Source organism: Scyliorhinus torazame, chromosome 3 (assembly GCF_047496885.1).
Source record: "Scyliorhinus torazame isolate Kashiwa2021f chromosome 3, sScyTor2.1, whole genome shotgun sequence".
In the NCBI taxonomy this organism is placed as follows: domain Eukaryota; kingdom Metazoa; phylum Chordata; class Chondrichthyes; order Carcharhiniformes; family Scyliorhinidae; genus Scyliorhinus; species Scyliorhinus torazame.
In genome coordinates, this window is record NC_092709.1 from 137,389,393 (window position 1) to 137,404,982 (window position 15,590).

At 40.6% G+C, this 15,590-nt stretch overlaps 1 protein-coding gene across 1 annotated transcript in view; it reads right to left on the reverse strand.

Moving 5' to 3' along the window:
• Positions 1 to 15,590, reverse strand: part of wdfy3 (WD repeat and FYVE domain containing 3) — a 586,950-nt gene that overhangs the window by 193,844 nt on the left and 377,516 nt on the right. The window contains 6 exon segments of the mRNA XM_072496251.1: positions 868 to 1,029; positions 1,117 to 1,190; positions 3,175 to 3,327; positions 4,508 to 4,698; positions 6,320 to 6,431; positions 9,028 to 9,191. Of these exon segments, the coding sequence (XP_072352352.1) occupies positions 868 to 1,029; positions 1,117 to 1,190; positions 3,175 to 3,327; positions 4,508 to 4,698; positions 6,320 to 6,431; positions 9,028 to 9,191 (856 nt within the window).

Here is a 15,590-nt window from a genome sequence, read left to right on the forward strand (position 1 = left end):
ATTCCATGAAATGCAAAGTGTTCCCCCTATGGGGAATGTATAACATCGACTCAGCTGCATTTTTCTTGCATTCAACTAAAAAATGAACTTAAGGGACTGTACCATTATCACAAATATCCTAGTCTGGAAGAGCCCAGCTGTAGATTAGAAATATAGATTGTTGTACAATAATTATCACAGGGTTGTCTGAAAGACTAGCAAAGTGCTATATATTTGACTGAAGTTGGATTTCAATCTTCCCCTGTTCTTGCTCAAGGAAATTCACTCTCACATGAAGATAATCTTGATGACATCTCCAAAGATGCAGCTCGAAATTTTAAAACAAATGAAGCAAATGACAGAAACACACATTTCTTACCCTTCCATTAGGCTGAAATAATATAATCTTTATTAGTGTCACAAATAGACTTACATTACACTACAATTAAGTTATTGTGAAAATCCCCTAGTCGCCACACTACATCGCCTGTTCGGGTACACAGAGGGAGAATTCAGAATCCCCAATTCACCTGACAAGCACATCTTTCGGGACTTTTGGGAGGAAACCGGAGCACCTGGAGGAAACCACGCAGACACGGGGAGAATGTGCAGACTCTGCACAAACAGTGACCAAGCCAGGAATCGAACCTGGCGCTGTGAAGCAATAGTGCTAACCACTGTGCTACCACGCCACCTGCTAATAATGCTGTACTTGTGCAATTTTCATAATTTTTTCCAGCGCCTAAGCTCTATTCAATAATTCCAGGCATTTTCAGATTACACCTTTAAATTTTTTAAAAAGTTGTAATGCATACACAGCACTCAAATGGTTTACTGTAACTAAATTCCTTGATTACTTTAACATTCTGTGCTCTGTTTAGACGTTACCTGAGCAGATCATTGCCGTTCGGAAAGCCTTGTAGTAAAAGGCTGAGCACATTACTGATAGCTGCAATGGTCGGCTGTGACAAGGATGAATCTCTCAGAGTAAGCAGTAGCTTTGGTATCAACTGGAATTCCCTCATTAGCTTGGCATTTCTAGAAGCCTCACTGTAAAACAGAATCAAAGCAACCCTTTTATTTCTGTTAACTGAAGTATAAATATCTTAAAAGTATTTAGAAATAATTCAGTAATACCTTGATTCAGTCAGAAGTTCAGTAAAGTGTTCAAATAATGACAGATGAAGTTCATATGGTGCATTAAGCCAGACCTGTAAAAGTAAGGTTGTGTAAAAAAATAAATTAATGAAACTTAAGCAAACCTTAAAAACATTTGTTTCCCATTTTAAGTAACTTAAATATATATCACAGGTTAAACGTTCGGAATGGGGAGCTGTACTGTCAAAACTGTTGCCCACCTGGACCACTGCCCGAACTCACCATAAGAAATATGAAGAATAGGCCATTCAGCCCCTCTAGCCTGCTTCGCCATTCACTAGGAATATGGCTGATCCGACATTCCTCACATTCACTTTTCTGTTCTTTCCCAGTAATCCTTGATTCCCTTACTGATCGAGAATCCATCTATCTCAGCCTTAAATATATACACAGGAATGCTACCCCCACAGCTCTCTGTGGCAAGGAGCTCCATTATATTAGCTTTCCGGATTACCTGCTGCACTTGTGTACTATCTTTCTATGTTTCATGCACAAGCACCCCAAATCCTTGTGTGTTGTAGTTTTTCTCCATTTAAATAATGGTTTTGTTCTCTCTTCCAAAATGAACCTAACACATTCTCCCACAATATACTCTATTTACCAACATTTTCCCCACGTACTTAACCTATCAATATAACTTTGCAAACTGTTTGTACCCCTCTCAACTTGACATTCTACCTATTTTTGTGTTGCCTGCAAATTTGGCTGCAGTACATTTGCTTCCTTCCTTCAAGTCATTAATATATATCGTAAACAGTTGCGGTCCCAACATTGGTCCCTGTGGAACCCCACTGGTTACAGGTCGCCAACCTGAAAAAGAATCCCTTATCCCCACTCGCTGTTTGCTGCCCATTAGCCAATTCTCTATCCATGCCAGCATACTACCTCCAATACCATGGGCTCTTATCTTATGACTTAACCATTTGTGAGGTACCTTGTCGAACACCTTCTGGAAGTCCAAATACAACAAACACGTCTACTGGTTTGTCCTCTGTTCACTTTGGTTGAGACTTCATTCAAACTCTTATTAGTCAGATATGATTTCCCTTCCAGGAAGGCATGCTGACTATGCCTGATTAGATTATGGTTTTCCAAATGTGTTGCTATTACTTCCTTAATAATTGATTCAAACCTTTTTCCAACAATAGATGTTAGGCTAATCGGCATATAGTTACCAACTTTTTGTCCCCCTCCCATTTTGAATAGGGGTGTCACACTGGCAGGTTTCCAATCCTCTGGTACTTCTCCAGAATCCAAGGATTTTTGGAAAATTACAACCAATGCACCCACAATCTTTGTAGCTACTTCTTTTAGGAGCCGAGGATGAAAGCCATCATGGCCAGGGGGCTTATCTGCCTTTAGCCCCATTAGTCTAATACTACTTCTCTAGTGATGGTATTTAATTTCTCCCGTGTTCTTTAGTATTAATGGGATTTTCAAAGTATCCTCCACCATAAAGACTGATGCAAAATATCTATTTAACTCTTCACCTTGTTCTCCATAACCATTTTCCCAGATTCATTTTCTAAAGGGCCCCATATTCACTTTGACCTCTCTCTTCCTTTTTATATATTTAAAGAATCCAGCAATGATCGTGCCCAAATTTTAAGAAAATGGTCATCTGCGTTAAACAAGTGCCACTTGCATAATTTGTTGAAAGTACAGGAATTCCAGAGCTGCATCTTGCCAAATATATTTCTTTCCTGAAGGTCATCCTACTTTCCTCATGGATCTCTCAAGGAACAATTACTATTGGTATTCAGTATTGTAGGTCCCATCTGCAGATGCTATATGGCAAATGCACTGGAAAGAAGTTGGAGGGATGTTAAGGGGTGCCTGATATTCCACCAGGTATTGTGACATTACACATGGGGTCGATAGAAGAACCACCCCTTGTCCCTCATTGACCCTATCGGAATTCCAAGACGTGACTATTTTAATTGAGATCAAAAAATGTAAGAACAATTGGTACGGCATGAATCTATGGTGTCTTCATATTTTAGGTGATTGTTGCACTAATTTTTACTCGTCTCTTACTTCAAAGTCACAAAGCAAATCCTGAAATCCATTAGAATTAGGAATGATACTGGTCTCATGGCCACTGTCAACAGTTCCCACTAATGAAAAAGTCAGATGGAGAATATGACTGTTCAAAAGAGTCCGTTTCTTCTTCAGCAGCATTGCCAAGAGCTAAAACAGAAAAAAAACACCATAACTGAAAATTCCATCAGTTATATATGGGAACAGATACTGGTAAACTTGAAATGACAATCTAAAGAGAAGACAAATCAAGAGAAAGAAAAAACATTCACTTCAACAAAGATCTTCCCTTGGTATCCTAGCTCTTTTATTTGAGTATTCAACTACATTTGTATATCTCTTAATAACCACATCACTACTACCCTCCTGGCAGATTTTTACTCAATTATTAATATAATGTGGCAAGACGTTCTTTATAATATCCACTTACTATTCTCAAATTTAAATTTATGTCACCAATTCTACTCTCCTGGCTCAACAGAAGCAATTCCTAGCTTTCCAAGATTTTTTTATAGGGTGGGATTTTCTGCAACCCCATGGCATGTGGTGACAGGAGGTGGGCTGCCGTTGACCAGCAGGGGGATATTCTAGTCCCACCGCTGCTAATGGGATTTCCCATTGAAGCCACAGTGGGTTCGTCCTCAGCAGGATGGGAAGATCCTGCTGGCAAGAATGGTTGGAAAATCCCCCCCTCCCCCCCCCCACCACCACCATTAACTTTGATGCGAATCAATCCTAAACAGGTATCTTTCTAAACCGCAGAGCTTGGATTTCTCTAATCTTTCCTCATTACCCAACACCTGTACATATGGGATCAATGTAGTTCCTTTTCTCTGTACCCTCCCCAATATCTATATATGCCTTTTAGTTCCCTGAGGAGCAGATTTGAACAGTATTCAAAATATGGCCTGACAGCAAAATTTAAAACTCAGGTATATCTAATAAAAACACATTCAAACATTACTCCTCCCATTTCACTGAGAAACTTATATTATCTTTTCATAACTTCCAATCAAAAAATCCACACAAAAATCCAACTACATAAACATAAATGAACAGTGTGAACATTGCTGCCCATAGCCTGAATCTATACATACCCAAATATTGAATTACAACAAATGCATAATCATTCAAATTTTCCAAGATTTGTTTTATTTATCACTTCATCTATTGGTAAACTATCCCAAAAATGCCCACGTATCTGCTTTTTCTGTGCAGTTTTTCAATATTGCATTAGCATAGGACAAAACCATTTACAAATCATTCTGCCCTAACCTACACAGATACTGTGGCTGCTCCCATAATCAGAAGTTGCAGTGAAAGCTCTTACTTGATAGCCCTTAATCCTCTCCATTTCTTTACTGGCCAGTGCATTACTTTTCACCACACAAACTAGAGCCTTCACAGCAGCATAGAGACCTTCGACATCTGATGCCATTGCAACCAAACCTAAAATAGCAGCTGCTCCACCGATGTATTGCAGAGTAGTGGCAACAGGCCTTGGAAAAGAAGTTCTCACACCTGGCAAAAAAAATCAATGTCACTTGAACAACATATTGCAAGAAAAAAAATATTTGTTTTGCTCTATAATACTTGATGCTGTGATATTTTTAATAATGCAATTGGGAAAATAGTGGCTGAAGTGTGGCTAGAATCTGGAATTATTATGGAAAAGACATTACCATTTCATAACATTCTAATAAATTGTACAGGCATTGTTTAGTTGGGACTGATGGTGAAACCTGCTAAATATTGCAGTTAAGGATGGTGTTCTTTTAAAATGCTAGTATACCAGGAAAACAGAACTGGGTATTCAATTCAAAATGCAATTGATAAATTTTAAGAAGTCACATTTTTCAAAGCACCCTCCAATGTTAGTTTACCATTCATGCAAGTCAAAGAAACGTAAGCCCCAATTTTGACTGCGGGCCTCAGGTAAGCTTGGGGCCATCGTGGCAAGTGGCATATCTGGGTCCATTTTAACTCCCTTAATTTAACTCATTTAAATACACCAGGATTCACACTCACTCTAACACTGTCAATGAAGCGAGGCCATTGGGAGGGTGTTAAATAGGCCGGTAGGTCCTAAAAGCAGAATATAAGGAGTTATAATAATAATCTTTATTAGTGTCACAAGTCGGCTTACATTCACTGCAATGAAGTTACTGTGAAAATTCCCTAGTCGCCACACTACGGTGCCTGTCTGGGTACACTGAGGGAGAATTCAGAATGCCCAATTCGCCTAACAAGCACGTCTTTTGGGGCTTGTGGGAGGAAACCGGAGTACCCAGGGGAAACCCAAGCAGACACAGGGAGAACGCGCAGACGCTGCACAGTCAGTGACCCAAGACGGAAATCGAACCCGGGTCCCTGTCGCTGTGAAGCAACGGTGCTAACCTCTGTGAGGCCGTGCCACCCATTAGGAAGTTAATTAGTTAGGAAGAAAGTTGAAAAGCAGTACAAACTGGACAGGTTACATCTGGGCAGGACTAGTATTGATGTCCGAGAGCCACCGCCGGTGTGTAGTTTGTACATTCTCACCGTGTCTGCATGGGTATCCTTCCTCCCATACTGCAGGTTAGGTGGACTGGCCTTTCTAAATTGACCCTCAGTGTCCAAAAGGTTAAGTTGGGTTACGGGGATAGGGTGGGAGTGTGGGCCTTGGTAGGGTGCTCTTTCGGAGGGCCGGTGCAGACTTGATGTGCCGAATAGCCTCCTTCTGCACTGTAGTGATTTTATGATTCTATTTACACAACCCCTGTACAAATCAAGGACAAGAACAAAAGACAGTAAGGGGAATAAGAAAAGTGATAGGCAGAGAAATCAAGGGCCAGAATCAAACAGGACCTTCGTGAAAAATAGTGGGAATGAGACAAGGAATGTTAAAAAGACAAGCCTTAAAGCGTTATGCTTTAATACGCAGAGCATTCACAATAGTGTGGATGATTTAGTTGAGCAAATAGGTGTAAACGGGTATAATATAGTCGGGATTATGGAGGCATGGCTGCAGGGTGGCCAGGGATGGGAACTAAACATCCAGGGGTATTCAGTATTTAGGAAGAACATTGTACACCCATGAGTAAACCTAGATTTGAAATTTCCAACATTGGACTAACATTTAAACAGAACAGTGCAAGCCTACCTAGGTATCCTATAAGAGCTGCACCAATAGTTCGCGCTGGTCCATTTAAATGTCCTGCTGCATTATGCAACAGCTTTACTGGTGTAGCATTTTCATGCGAGGAAATGGCCATCTATACAATGCAAAAAAATGTTGAAATTAGTGGCCAAGAAATTCAAATTTGAATTATTTGCTTTAAACTCCGAAATATCATGAGCATCAAGATAGCAATCATTGTTATTGATCCAAGAAAGCATGAGGAAATCATTGAGGTATTGACTATCCCACCATTCACAAAGCACCTTTATTTGTTCTATCAACTGTTTTTGCAGTGGACCCTCTTTTTCATTAAAGCGAGGAAGGACAACCTTGAGCCCGAGTCACTCAGCTCCTGACCTTATTACATTAGCCTTGGTTCAACCATGAACAAAAGAGCCAAAATCCAGAGGGGAGGTGAGAATGGCTGCCCTTGACATCAAGGTGGTATTTGAACGAGTATGACATCAAGGTGTCATTAGGAAAACTGAAGTCAATGGGAATCAGTGGGAAAACACTCCAATGGTTGGAGTCACACCTGGCATAAAGGATGATGGCTGTGGTGGTTGGAGGTCAATCATCTCAGCTCCAGGATATCACAGCAGGAGTTCCTCAGGGCAGAGTCCCAGGCCCATCCACCTTCAGCTGCTTCACCAATGATCTTAGTATGGTCCTCAGAACCCCAGATATGCTCTAAGCAGGGCTTTTTATAGCTATATCAGATATTCCTGTCTTTTATATCCTGCCTTCTAGTTAAAATGGCTAGCATTCAATCGGCCTTTTTGATGTTTTTGTATCCGAGTACCTCATTTTAGTGATCTATACACATGAGCCCATAAATTTCTTTGGGTCTCTGCTGTTTCTAGCTTTTCACCATTTCAATATTCATTTTTGGTCCAAAATGAAATGAAAATCGCTTATTGTCACAAGTAGGCTTCAAATGAAGTTACTGTGAAAAGCCCCTAGTCACCACATTCCGGCGCCTGTTCGGGGAGGCTGTTACGGAAATCGAACCGTGCTGCTGGCCTGCCTAGGTCTGCTTTCAAAGCCAGCGATTTAGCCCTGTGCTAAACAGCCCCTGGTTGACCTCCCACACTGAAACCCACTGACAAAGTTTTTCCCACTCCTTAATCTGTCAATGTCTTTGTAATTTTAACATCCAGTCTACATTACTATACCACCAATCTAGGCGTCATCTGTAAACTTGGGACAGATGCCATTCTGTTGTGTTATTTCACTCATTAATAAATATAGTAAATGCTTGATGCTCTAGCACAAACCTTTATGGAACACTTCCTTCCAATGAAGGTAAATGCCCATAATCTCTATATTCTACCACTTAACCAGATCAATAATTTGCCTTCAATTTAATGAGTTTTAATTTTAGCCAACAGTGTTTTAGATGCAACGTTCGTGAGTGCATTCTAGAAGTTATGCCCTTTATGAATAAAAAACCAAAATGCTTTAAACACTCAGCTGGTCTGACAGCACCTGAGAGAAGACGGACGTGTATTCATATAGCACTTTTCACGACCGTCGGACAGCTCTGTTTATTGTTAAAGTACTTTCAAAGTACAGTCACTGTTGTAATGTGGGAAATGTGGCAACCAATTAGCACACATTCACAAAAATCTGTTTTCTTGTAGTGTTGATTGAGAGATAAACATTGTCCGGAACACCAGGGAGAACCCCCTTTTCTCTTCTTTAAATAGTGTCATGACATCTTTTACATCAACTCAAGCCGGCAGATGTGATCATGAGTCAATGTCTCATCACCTCTGACAATGCAATATTCCCTCAGCACTGTACTGGAGTGTAAGCCTAGATTTTTGTACCTAAGCCCTAGAATGGCACTTGAACCGAAAACCTTGTGATTCAAGGCAAAAGTGTGACCAATTGGACCATAACTGACAATTCTGATGTAATGTACTAAACCTGAAATTCTAAATCTGTTACTCTCTCCACAGATGCTATCAGGCCGACTGAATATTTTCAGCATTTTCTGTTTTCATTTCAGAGTTCCAGCATCCCGTATTTTACTTTAGTACATTTTAAAAGTCCATGTTTATTCTCCCCAATCAACTCAAATTTCTTGCAAGTGCCCAGTCACTCTGGTCCTTAATTATAGATTCCAAAAGGTATTAGGCTAACTGATCTATAATTTCCTGACTTCTTTCTTTTTCCTCTTTCTTAGAAGCTATGGTTTTACGGTCCAATTTGTTATAATTTTTCCTAATTAATAACATAAGAACTAGGAGCAGGAGTAGGCCATCTGGCCTCTCGAGCCTGCTCCGCCATTCAATGAGATCATGGCTGATCTTTTGTGGACTCAGCTCCACTTTCCGGCCCATAACACCATAACCCTTAATCCGTTTATTCTTCAAAAAACTATCTATCTTTATCTTAAAAACATTTAATGAAGGAGCCTCTACTGCTTCACTGGCCACTGTAAGCAACAGTTACATTTGCAACAATTTAGCACCACAGTTACACAATTTTCTTTTGTTAACATAATACATATTTTACAGGGGACACAACCCTATTACCATGTAAGGTGACATAACTTCCAGTCTTCAGAATTTCATCTAGAACCCAAAATGTACTCAACAGATTTTTAGTGAATGAAACACACAAATGGATTGCATACATACCAAATCACAAATTTTAATTTTAACCTTGCACTGACTGCTCACCTGTTTGGCTATGGTTTTACTGTCCACTTTGTTGTAATTTTTCCTAATTCTGGCCACTGTAAGTGAAGAGACTGACAGTGCATACAACCCAAAAGAGACTTTCTCCTCAGGAATCAAACTGATGGGAGATGGAATGACCATTTCAGATTTTGAATCTTTTGAATCTTTAGAAAAGGAAGAAAACAGGTTAGCAATGTGCGAATTAGAAAAACATTAGGAAGGGAATTCTCATCAATACCACATTTATACAGAGGCATTACTTTTAATAATTTTTTTAAAATCACCATACCAAAGATGCATTGGTACATCTAATGAGTATTATTCATGCAAGTATGCCTACTAGAGCTTTAAAGTTCAACCCAAGTTGTCACTTATTTTTAAGTAATCACCTGACAAATTAGAAATCGATTTAAACTGTAACACATGCTTACACTTGGAAGAGAGCTTTGACAAAGTGTCATCGGACTCAAAACGTTAACTTCTTTTCTCTCCCTACAGATGCTGCCAGACTGTTGAGATTTTCAGCATTTTTTCTTTCGTTACATGCTTACATTTTCCATATGTGATCTGAATGCAACTTCCCCACTGATCAGGTAGTGGCACATGAGCAGTGAGGGAGACTTGATTCTGAGTGAGACACAGCCCACTTGTCCAGCTGCAGGAGGAGAGGCTAGTTATTGAAGAGTATTGCTTTGAGGCAGCAGTGAGGCAGTGGGAAAAAAACAACCGTGACATCATAGGAAACTGGTAAGTTAATTGGCCTCAAGTGCTCAGTGTAAGGGAGATTGTGTGAAAAACCAGTGTGTGCAATAAGGGGAAGTTAGAACCAAATACACTTAATCCAAAAGAGAATAGAATTAATGCAAGTGAAGTTAAGGAATGGCAGGGCAACTCAGTCGAGTGGAATGCTTGTTATTCCTGTAATATGTGCAAAGTCATGGGTGTTACTGGTGTTCTTTATATGCAGGAAGTGCTGGCACCTGCAGAAACTTAAGCTCTGATTTTCAGAGCTTGAGCAGCGGCGGGAGTCACAGTGGCGCATCCGCGAGGTTGAGAGCTACGTTCAAGCACATTCCGAGAGGTGGTCACACTGCAGCTTAAGAATCTGGAGGCAGAGAGGGAACAGGTGACTACCAGGCAGTCGAAGAGAACTAGGCAGGTAGCGCAGGAATCCCTTGGTGGTTCGCTCGCAAATCGATTTTCAGTTTTGGAAGCTGGTGGTGAGGCTGGTTCCTCAGAGAAGAAAGGTCAGAGCCAGGTCCATGACACCACGAGTGGCTCGGTTGTACACGAGGTGAGGAAGGGAAGAGAAGAGCAATACTGATAGGGGATTCATTAGTTAGGGGAAGTGACCGGCATCAGTGTGGCCAGAGCCAAGACTCCAGGATGGCACATTGCCTTCCTGGTGCCAGGGTCAAGGGTGTCAGAGTGGCTGTAGGATATTCTTTTGGGAATCGGGTGAACAGCCAGAGGTTGTGGAGCACATTAGCACCAATGACATAGATAAGATGGGGGATGAGTCTTGCAATCAAATTATAGGGAGCTAGGTAGAAAATGAACAAGCAGGACCTCAAATTAAGTAATCTCTGGCTTACTCCCGGTGCCATATTAAAGTGAGTACAGAAATAGGAGAATAAGGCAGATGAACGTGTGGCTGGAAAGATGGTGCAGGAGGGAGGGCTTTAGATTCCTGGATCACTGAGACTGACTGTGGAGAAGATGGCCCCTGTACAAGCTGAACAGGTTGCACCTAAACAGAGCTGGGACTGAGTTCCTTGCAGGACATTTTGCTAGCGCTGTCAGGTGGGCTTTAAACCAACCTGACAGGGGTGTGGAAACCTAGAGGAAATATTAGAGAGGAACACTAGGATGCACAAAATACTGGGAAGGATGGAAAGCACTAGTATAGAAAATAGTAAGTTAATATGTGAAGTTAGAGTAAGGGAGAAATTAAGGACAAAATCAGGTTACTGTGCATGTATGTGAATGCACCAAGTATAATAATTAAGATTGGGGAGTTACAGATGTAGATTACGCGGTGGAAAATTATGTTATGGCGAAAACAGAGACCTAGCTCAGGAAAGGGCAAGACTGGGTGCTAAATGTTCCTGGTTACAAAGTATTCAGAAAATGTGGGAAAGGAAGTAAAGGGAAAGGGGTGGCAATATTGGCTAGGGAGGGCACTGCAGTACTGGAGGAAGAGGATGTCCCAGAGAGTACAAGGACAGAATAAATGTGGTTAGAACTGAGGAACAAAAAGAGTGCAATTATATTGCTCGGTGTAGTCTGTAGACGATCAACTAGTGAGAAGGATGTAGAAGAACAAATTTGCAGGGAATTTACAGAGACATGCAAATATTGTAGAGCAGTTTTAGTGGGGGACTTTAATTTCCTGAATGTAGACTAGGACAGTGAGAGTCTAAAGAGGGTAAAAGTTCCTAGATTCTATTCAGGAAAATTTGCTACAGCGACATGTGTCCAGTCCAACAAGAAAGGATGCATTGTTAGACTTGGTTCTTTGAAATGGGGTGGGACAAGTGGATCAAGTGTCAGTGGGGAATATTTCAGAGAATATATCAATCGTTCCAAGGGTAGTCCCAGCAATTACGAGCCAGTCAGTTTAATATCAGTGGTCGGCAAGCTTCTACAAACAATTATTCGGGATAGAATTGGTAGTCACAGAGAAAAATGTGGGTTGATTAGGAAGAGGCAACATGGGAGTTTTTGACAGAAAGGGTTGATGAGGGTAATGTTGTTGATGTGGTGTAAATGGGCTTTCAAAGGCATTTGATTCAGTGCCATGCAACAGACATATGAGAAAGGCAGCAGCTCATGGAATTAAAGTGGCAGTAACAATGTAAATACAAAATTGGCTGAATAATAGGAATCAGAGATTAATTGTTAATGGATATTTTTTGGGCTGGAGGAAGGTTTATCATGGTGCTCCCCAGGTGTCTGTATTGCGACCCTAGCGTTTTCAGGGATATATTTTTATGGTCTAGATCTTGGTGTTCAGGGGACAAATTCAAAGTTTGCGGATGACACAAAACTGGGAAGTATTGTAAACTGTGAAGAGGACAGTGAAGCACAAACTAGTTGGTGGAGTGGGCAGATAGGTGGCAGATGAAGTTCATTGCGGAGAAGTGTGAGGTGATGCATTTTGGTAGGAAGGACATGGAGAGGCAATGTGAAATAAGGGGTAAAATGCTTAAAGGGGCACTGGAGCAGAGGGACCTGGTTGTAAGTTATGCACTGACCCCCTTGACCCAGCTCAGGGTCCACCGTGTCTGAGCCACGCTTGGGAAAGCTTGCACCTATGCCCACCTGATGGATTTCCCACTATGGGGGTCAGTGCATAACGGTGTTGAATCGGGCTTCCAGCCAGTTAGTTAAATTGAAATAAATGCAAATCACCTCCTGGGGGCATGGGGAAGGTAGGGGCTGAGGCTACTGGCGGGGGATCAGAGCATCGCAACAAGTTTGCCACCATGTACCAAATCCATTTTTTGAAGGACTCTCCATTCTCCATCCGATCAGCAATCCCGATCGCGGTGTCAGGCAATGGCGAATCCACCCCACGAGTTAGACCTCAGCCGGAATATTGTGTACAGTTCTGAGCACCACATTATGGGAAAGATGAGAATGCATTGGTGAGAGTGCAGAAGAGGTGTACAAGTATGGTTCCAGGAATGAGGAATTTTAGTTAAGAGGATAAGATTGGTTAGGTAGGGACTGTTCGCTTTGGAGAGAAGGAGGCTAAGAGGAGATTTGATAGAAATGTTCAAAATTATGTGGGGCTGGACAAAGTAGAAAGGGAAAAATGTTCCTGCTTGTAAAAGGATTAAGATGATGTGGAAAAGAAGCAAATGTGATGAGAGGATATTTTGTTTTACACGAGTGGTTCAGCCCTGGAACGCACTGCCTGGAAATGTGATGGGGACAGGGTCAACCGAAGCAATTAGATGATTACTTGAATAGAAACAAAGTACAGAGGTTCGTGGAAAACATAGGGGAATGGCACTAAATCATGATGCTCATTTGAAGAGCCGGTGCAGACAAGATGGACCAAATGGCCTCCTTCAGTGGCATAACAATTTTATGATTATTTTCTTCTTAACCCTCTTCACTTTAAATGTGACTCATACTGTGCTCAGTAGGCACCAACAAACTGTTCCAAATGCTCATTTGTCATTTACCCAAAGTTGTTGTCATCTAATATTCTCCAACTTAGGGATGCTGATGCCATCTTTAATGGTTCTATCTTGGCTGACATTAATTAATTCAGCAAAGAGTAGGAATTGAAATAGAAGCTTTCTAAACTCTGGGTCAATTTTATACATTGTGAATTTACTGAGACATTGGCAAGTGTGACCCCGGTGCATCTCAAATTTATCCTGGTCTGTGTGCTATTTATTGTTGCAGATTTTTTCAAGTGTGATAAATATGTTTTCTAACTTTCATAAGTTTTAAAATATTAATTTTAAATAAAATCATGGATTATTCCTATAAACATGTCGATGAGCACTCTGGTGTCAGGAAATAGTGACTACAACTACAATGTTAAACATATATAATTTGCATTGTGTATTGTTGAAAAAAGACATTTGATTGAAGCTTTACATCTTGCACTCAGGAAATCACAAGAATACCAATGTCAGAGGAAACAACAACTTTGTGCTGTACGAGAACAGGGTGCTGATTGGTTGGTTAGTAGACTCTGATTGGTGGAGGCATTGCCATGGTAAATGCACAAGTTGATGGTGACTGACTGTTTACTGCCAAGAATTGTTTAACATTTAAACCAGACAGCTTGATTCTGATTGGTCTTGACATTACTGTGGAATGAACCAGCGAATGGCTCTCACTTATTTTGTTTAGCTGAAACAGTGCAATGTCTGTACATGTTCTTTCAGTCTGTAAAGAACAGGGCCCTGTGTATTAATATATATATATATATAGCTTCCAGTACATGCAAATGCACCACACTATGAGCCCGACTGACAACCTGAAATTGGTGGTGAGCGTATGTTTTGTGTAATTTAAGAAAAAGATAGCAAGGGCTTTATTAACAAGTTCATTCGAAAAGAGAACAGTGCTAGAGACAGCTAACAATTTCTAGAGTTAAAAATGGAATAAAACAATTATTTTAATGTAAAAATATAAATGGGAGTAGGTGAGACAAATAAATTGGTAAAGGTAGCCTTGGAGATAAATTCACAGAATGTTTTTGAGGCAGTTTTTTTTTTTTAGAACATCAGGGAACAGGGTATTTTAGATTTGATCATGTGTAATGGACTTGCCCAATATGCATAATATGAAAATTGTGCGTTATGGACTCCCTTTGCTGGGGCATAGTTCCACAAGCACCAAATGTCCTCTGTTATTCCACCTAAGTGGCAATTACATATGTATCAGCCTTGACAGAGGCAGCAAATTATTTTCCAATCGGGGAAAAAAAAGATCACAGCTGTATTTGTTCCCAAGTACATTTGTTATCATGGCAACAAGTCACTGTTTAGCATTTGTGAACTTTGCTTTGCTTTTAAAGGGAGATGGGAAAAATGCAAGGAATTAGAATTAGAAAGATAGAGCTGACATGGGTTAACAAAACGGTCAAGGAATTTTAGTAGATAAATGGACAATTCCTGTTGTTGTATTGCTAATCTTGACATTGTTGCCCAACCTAGGGGTACCAGGGCCAACTGTTAGGAAAATAAAGGTAGTTTTAAGGGATTTATATTTGTAGTAGCAAACTTTAGAAGTAAGGCATAGTTTTAAGTGGGTTCAATTTATTATTTCTGTGCCTGGAAGGACTAAACCTGTAGTTAGATTCAAGCCGGACAAAGGTGTATGTGTGGGGGGTTTGGTTTCAATTCCAACTGTGATTCTATTGTGCTGAGAGAGCTACGGGGTGAAGAGTAAATAAATCAGCAGTGGTTGCTGAGCAACTGGGGCCTATTAAGGGAGAGAAGCTTTTAAGTTTTAGTTTAGCTAATTTGATTGCAGTTGGAGATTGGTAGTGGGAGGGAAAGCAGCTCTCATAGTTCTTCTAGAAGCAGTTGGTTTTAGAAAGTTGAAGAGGGAACATCTCTCTCAGCCTTGTTGGAAGAACCGCCATAGTAGGGGGTAATGATTCAGAAAACAGATGCGGAAAACCTAAAGTCCAGCAAGTTAAGGAAGATAGAGAAATGAGACTTTTTCCAAGAAGTCTGGAATTAACGGAACTGAGGAAACTGGGAACCAGAACTGATTACTATTCAGTAAAGTCACAGGAAAGTTGAAAAGGGATTCAATCGTAAGAGGCCAGACAGATATCTGCTGTAATACTAACATTTGTGAGAAATCACGATAGCTTGGGAAACATTATTTGAAACAATTGTGGAAATCGGTGGCTGGACCTTGGAGTTTGTGTAAAAGCCTTTAAGGCAAAGAAACTGGAAGGAAGCGGTGTAAACCTGAAAGCAAAAACTTCATGGAAGCAGTGGAGATAAAGCATAATTTAAAAGAAGATTTGAAAATTGACTTTTGAAGTGGAATTTTAAATTACTCGCGTGGAAGCCGGA